The 6,901-nt window shown below is 39.5% G+C and overlaps 1 protein-coding gene across 1 annotated transcript; it reads right to left on the reverse strand.

The window, feature by feature from the left end:
• Positions 1–1,242: 1,242 nt before the first annotated feature.
• On the reverse strand, positions 1,243–5,328 carry smim13 (small integral membrane protein 13). The gene is made up of 2 exons (XM_003447240.4): positions 4,845–5,328; positions 1,243–2,400 (listed from the first exon to the last, which is right to left on the reverse strand). The coding sequence occupies exons 1-2, from the start codon at positions 4,918–4,920 to the stop codon at positions 2,210–2,212; spliced, it is 267 nt and encodes an 88-aa protein (XP_003447288.1). The 5' UTR covers positions 4,921–5,328; the 3' UTR covers positions 1,243–2,209.
• Between the last annotated feature and the right edge of the window lie 1,573 nt (positions 5,329–6,901).

Here is a 6,901-nt window from a genome sequence, read left to right on the forward strand (position 1 = left end):
CATGGAAATTGAGAGTGTTCTTCATACACTGAGGTTTATTATGGAGTTCCACAGGGTTCAGTGCTAGGACCAATTCTGTTTACATTATACATGCTTCCCTTGGGCAGTATCGTTAGAAATGACTGAAAAACATGCTGTGAGGTTGAAGATTTCTTAGGTTGTGTTTTGAGTTTTGTTCGAAAAAGAATAACTTCGTATAAGAAAAAGATATATATCACACATGCAGGACACCTTAAACTAGTTTTTTTTAAATTAAGCAGCAAGGCAGAACAAAATCAGGGCTGTTTCAAGACACAGGGACTAAACCCCAATTCAACCAGACCCAGAACTGATCCGGAATCAAAACAGGACTACAAGAGTTCAAAATCAGGACTACTTTAGGACTTAACCAAAACAGAACCAGAATCAAAACTAGATGATAGTAGCACTAGATGATAGTTTTTTCCCTAAAGTGTATGTAAATATCTGGTTTTAACTGTGAATATACTGCTGTCTATTGAAATTCCTTGTTTTGCATAGAAATATACTGAACAACATACAAAGCATAATATATAAAATAACATTTACATGAGTTTTTTCTTTGAAAGAAGCCCCTTATGTCCATTGTTGTGTTCATCAGTACATAACTGAAACCGATAAGCCCGGTCACCAACTGCTGCCCACAGGTGATTTTTTTCTCTCTAATATTGTAGGCTCTTTAGCTTACTGAGGATATGACTGAGAAAAAAATGAATTACTGAAATATGAAGACAAAAACTAATATTTTTTATATATATTTGGGAAAATTGTGTCTTAAATTTTACAGCTTTGACTACTAATCCTATCTGATTTTACACGTTATGCCATAAACATGACATTTGACATCTTCTGCACCCTTAATGATGAGTTTTGACACTTCTGTATATATAAATAAAGACATAGTGTGATGATGATTAGAATAGGTTCCAGATTTTTCCGAGGCTAGTAAGCTGATCATCCGCATTAACTTCTGATGCATGACAGAAACCACTCTGCTCAGAAAACAGAAACGAGTTTACACCTACTCCACGAGGTAAGGAATTAATGATTATAAATCTTTTTTAAAAAAAATGCACTGGTCATCTATGTTTCCAGAATCAGATATTTTGTGTAGTTTTGTGTGTTTATTTCACTGAGAACTTTCTGTCAAAGTCATGAGAAGTTTGAACTGTAAAGGAGCAACATTTCAAACAAAAAAAGAGGCAAACAGGGAAGAGCTCCACATATATTTATGGCATTATTTATTTGAAGCTACACAGAAGAAAAAAAATGACTGCTCGTAAAAAGGTGCAAGGATTACATGTAGGAGAACTGTATTACATAAATATCAACTAGGCCCTGGTCAGCTTTGATCTGCCCTGAAGTGGACATGAAGCTACTTAATACGAAAAGGAGGCCATCGATTAAGAGTGGATGCCATCTAGACAGGCACTAATACAGACAGAGGCACGGGGATCTGGGCGGGGTGGTTCAGACATCACTCAGGCAGGTTTTCTGCTAACTACTCTGCTCTTAAACATCATTTCCTCGAAACTTTCTCTTGCCTCTTCAAGTATAAAAGAAGATGATAGAAGAAATAAAGGTCACATTTTACACAGCTGGAATGAAGCCTCATCATTCGTTAACTTCCTCAGAGGCTTTGGGCATTATCTACTGGGTGAAACCGCTTCTACCTCATGGATGGTACTGCAAGTCCATAATACGTTCACTGTACACTCAGCAAAGACATTCCTTTCATTGCACTTCATGTTATAAAGAAAGCTGTCAGTTGCACAAATCTCTGTTCAGTTTTTTTTCTCCTGTTCTTCTTTAAAAAGTTATCTCTGCCTACTTTCTTCAAAGTAGTGCGTTCTTCTGCTAAAAAATACACAATCAAAACACTCCACACCAGTGGCAGGAAGCAGCGTCACTACTGCAGATAACCAGAGGACCATGATGTTGCTGCTTCTTCAAGCATACAAACAGGTTACATAAAGAAATGGACAGTTATGTACGTAGATGGCTTTTCCCTTTGAAGCCAGGAGATCTGCCTGGTCAGTATAAAGTGTCCTGTGAGAAGGAGGAGGTGGAGGGGTGACTACCGAGTATCCACGAGGTCCTTGTGTAGTGTCAGGTGAGCGGGAAATATCTGATGATCGCATACAGGTTTCATGTGAAGATGTGGAGGAAAAGCAACGGCCGTCTGGATGTTCTACGAGGCGCTTTCTGGGAAGGCGACTCTTTGGCGTGCACTCCGGGGTCGATTTCGCATCGGGGCGCCGGCTGTACGTTCGCTCTTGGGTTCGGACGGTTGACTTTCAGCCTGCGGGGTGCCGGCGTCACCGACAAGCTCACGCAGGAACTTGAACTTGGACAGGAAGAGCTGCCAGACTACATACCAACCTGAGAGGTAAAAGAAAAAAGTGTCAATGAAAATATCTAATGAGCCTATCACATGCATTTACACACTGACACATGGTTTGAGAATTACACATTACACCACAATCAGTGGTGTAATGTGTGGGGAGATTTCACTGACACACTTTGGGCTCTTTAATACCAACTGAGCATTACATAAATGCCACAGTCACCAGATCTAGAGCCAACAGAGCTCCTTGATGTGATGAAACGGAGGATTCACGTTGTGGACGTCAAGTCTGCAAATCTGTAGCAGTTCTCTACAGTGTTGGGTGTAACGCTTTACTGTAATTAAATTACTTTTCCACTGAAAAAGTAGAGTAACTAATTACTATTCATTTTTAGGTATTTTAATTACAGTTACTTACAATGTACTTGCGTTACATTGTAAAATAATTAAACTCGCTGAATATCATTATTTAATTTCAATAATTTATCTTCTAAACGTAGAAGTAAACTCTGCCGCTTTAACATCGCTGTAGTGCAGCTGCACGTCATTTCGCGCCAGTTTGCTGCATAGTCGCATTCTAAAGTGGAAGATGTCGGACTCGGCTGAAGCGAGTGGCTGTTTTATGAAATGGACATACTCTTCACTTTTTTCTGAAATAAGCAGACAAGAACATTACAGTAATATGTAAGCTATGTCCTGGGGAGAAAAAACTATCCGCTGCTATTCATAGCACGAGTAATCTACTGACGCGCCTGACACGAGAGCATAGACGAACTCTCCTGAGTGATCCTTGTTCATCATCCATGGATAACACCGCGGCAACTCCTGCTAAGCAGGCAAAACTTGATTTTACTTCAGCAGCACAGAAAGCGTCTGAAGGTGAGCTTAAAAAATGATTGCAGGCTACATTGTGGAAGACAGTACCGCTGCATACTGTAGAGTCTACGTCTTTTAAAAAAATTATTTATTATTTAAAGAGTTTAATTTCTATTGTTTACCCACTCAAGGTTTATAGGGATTTTAAGAAGTATTTAGTTAAATTACTTATTTGGTAATTAAGTTACTTTTCTGACACAGTAATTAGATAAGTATTTTAAATACAATATTGACTAAGTAATTAGCAATTAGTAATTAATTACTTTTTTTAAAGTAACTTACCCAACACTGGTTCTCTGATCATATCAAGTCAACATGGACCGAAATCTCTGAGGAATTAATCTGTGCCACGAGAAATTAAGGCAGCTCTAAATGCAAAAGTTGGTTCCACTCAATTTAGCAAGGTTTACCTAATAAAAAGGGCTGACAGTGTATGTAAAAACCAGTCCTTAAAACTAACTGTTGTAGCAAGTATGTATAGGTTCTCAGTCATTCAGGTCATAGTAATCCTAAGGAGTTTGAATGGTGGAGAGTCCCAGGTATTTATATTCCAGTGGGGGTTGTCCCTTAAGAGGGCTGTTGACCCACTATTAATCACGTGCCTCATCACATGAGCCTAGGTGTGAAAAAAAAGGCGGGGGGCATTACCACCAGAGGTTTCGGGTGAAACCACTCTGAGACCTTGCCTCACCCCATCGCGTGAGGGGTCCCCTGAGTGGGGATGCGTGAGGGTAAAAGTTTTAACTCAAACACACAAAAGTCTTTTTTCAAACTTCTATTGAACAATTAAAAGGAGGCGAGTGGTGCAGCGTTTATTGAAGGAGCAGACAGAGCAATATGGCCTTCAAAGGATCCTGAATTAAAACTCTGCAGTGCTTTTTAGCAGCAGGGGAAAAAACAGCTTTTAAAACTTTAATTTAAGGCAAAGTCTGCAAGCTCCTGAAAATAAGATCCAGCCTTCTTCATATACATGCGCTTTTTATGTCCTGGAGCACACTGTAATTAATGCCATGTGGCAATAAAGGTTATTGAAAGACCTTTATTGGTTTTTAACAATAAATTGCTGTTTCTGGCAGTTGAAGTCACTTCTTGGCCTTTCTTAACTCACAGAGGAGACAAGAAACAAGAGAAAATTCACACTTACTGAAAGAATTTCAAAGTTTTTTGCTTTAAAAGCGATTCATTATCAGAATAGTTTTTGATCAATTTAAAATTTGACCAGTTAAAGGCTTCAGTAGTAGGCACATGAGCACCAAGTTTAAGGTAAACACACATAAGAGTGTGAGCTAAATAAGAAAATCCAGAATTTTTCTTCCCTGTAGTCTCCAGATCATATGAGCCACAGTTAGTAAAGGGAAGGCGGCAGTAGATAAAAATAGAAAGGCACGCAGGGCGACTTTAAAGGAGTAGTTCTGCTTTTTTAAAGGAGACTTTTCATTATGAGAGTGTCTTACTCTACACCCAGCTGCTGTAGCCCTTTGTTAGCCAAGTTAGCCACCGAGAATGCCCACCAACAAAACACCAGACCCTTTAACATAACGTTGGGACAACAATTAAGAGATTTACATACGTGACTAACGGAGGTTTTCTCATATAAACTTACCAAACAGCATGAAGAGCAGCGCACAGATGAGTGTGGCCACAATGACCAGCACTGTGAGCCCGACACTCTGCCACATCGTAGCTGGACGTCCGGCAGCAACAACAGCATAAGGAGAATGAGGAGGACAGGGGTTTGCTCAACACCGCACGCAATACTGTGGCTGGCTGTGTTGGTAGAGTCAAAGGGCAGCGCGCCGAGACGAGAGGGACAAACAGCAGGGCATCGCAGGTTCGCTGCGGCTTGTTTTGCTAGCTCGTTGGCTAGCTTAGCTGCTAGCAGCGGTTTAAAAATCGATCGTAAAGGCCGGAAGAGTGGAACATTAGCTGACTGTAGCCGATCACAGCAGGGTAAAGTCCTCCTCGTGTTCGCTACATCACTGCAACATATATTTACTTGCGCTTTCGGACCAGACAGACGTGCAGTAAACCACAACAAAATCGGCGTCGTGAGCCGACTCAAAGTGAGCATGCGCGGGTTCACGTTGACTTCTGGGTGATGTAGTTTAACTTTAATTCCGTGGGTTTTTTTGATGGTTTATTGCATGGTTTATTGCGTTACAGAAGCAGGACAAAGAAAAAAAGTAGTCTAATAAAAAAAGAACATAGTTGAAGTAACAGTGCCACAGGCGCACAGTGAGGGCCTTGTACTTTGAGATAGTGCAAACATTTTTATGTACAGCAGTGGTTAAAAAAACAAATGGCGTGAAGTAAAGGAAGTAAAAAGTAAAACGGAGATTGTACAAGAGTGCAGCTCCCGTAGTTTATATAATACTTTATCAAGAAAATTGGAAAATCATTGTCACAACAACCAGAATATTAGACACAACCGACAACAATGTTAAAATTACATTAAATAGAATAATAAAATAAAATTAAGTGACAAAACATATAAAATAACATTAACGCAGGAGTACAACCAACCTTTATATATTGTTTATATGTCACGCCTTCATCGTCAGTTTTGACCTAGGCCAAGAATTTACTCAAACTAAGTGTATATATCTAAATTTGAGCTGCAGATTTGTTTGGAATTTATAAATAGCCTATTTGACACCAGCAAATGGATGATTATTTTCAAATTAATGTTTGATAAGTGTATTTTTAGGTTTTAAAACATCTACTTTCACAACTTCCACTATGTTTAAAGAAATTACTATTACCTAATGACCCCTGTTTGTTATGTGCTCCATATATGATCACACTACTGCCGTTTTCCTTTTTTTTTCCACTGTTTCAAAACCCAGTAGGTGTACGACTCTGCAGGAAGCTGGGTAAATGTGGTTGATCAGACAGTTCAGACATTACATGGTTTCAAGATTCCCTAAAGCCTGTGTGTGACTCATACTGAATGACCTAAAATTCAAGTGGTCACTTTAGTAAAAGTCATCAATTTTCAGGCCAAAAAAGTGGAATTTAGGCCGTTGGGGTGGATGTAAAGGTGACAAGCACCTCACTGATGAATCAGGATTCTCAGCTACAGGCAAGACGCTCATTTCAGGCTGCAATATTATAAATAAAATATATATTATATTAAACAGTGTGGAGAAGATGATGACACAGCATCAGAGGGATGAATAAAGTGGTGAGAGGTGGAAGATGGCTGATCTCGTCCTTCATCCTGAAGCTGCTTTGGAGTAAAGCATTCATACATGGACATAGATTGTAAATTAGATGGCTGACTTTGACCTCGGCCATGCTGAACATGTAAACTTCCTTATGCAGTAAAAAGAATGCAACCCAACCTATCATTAATGTTATTATTACTGACTGGATTGAGGATAAAGAAGCGTTGTGATTGTTCAGGGGTTTAACACACAGATCATTCCATCAGCTGATGGAATGATCTGTGTGCTGATTTAAATGGCTAAACAGCTGATTTAAATGGCTAAACGACCTCCTCAACATGTCTTGAAGTTCTCCAGAAGCCTGGTAATGAACTAATCATTTGATTCAGGTGTGTTGACCCAGGGTGTTAACTAAAACCTGCAGGACACCGGCCCTCGAGGCCTGGAGTTCGACACCCCTGCACTAAAAGTTATGTAAAAACTTCATGAAAAA

This window comes from Oreochromis niloticus, linkage group LG22 (assembly GCF_001858045.2).
Source record: "Oreochromis niloticus isolate F11D_XX linkage group LG22, O_niloticus_UMD_NMBU, whole genome shotgun sequence".
Lineage (NCBI taxonomy): Eukaryota > Metazoa > Chordata > Actinopteri > Cichliformes > Cichlidae > Oreochromis > Oreochromis niloticus.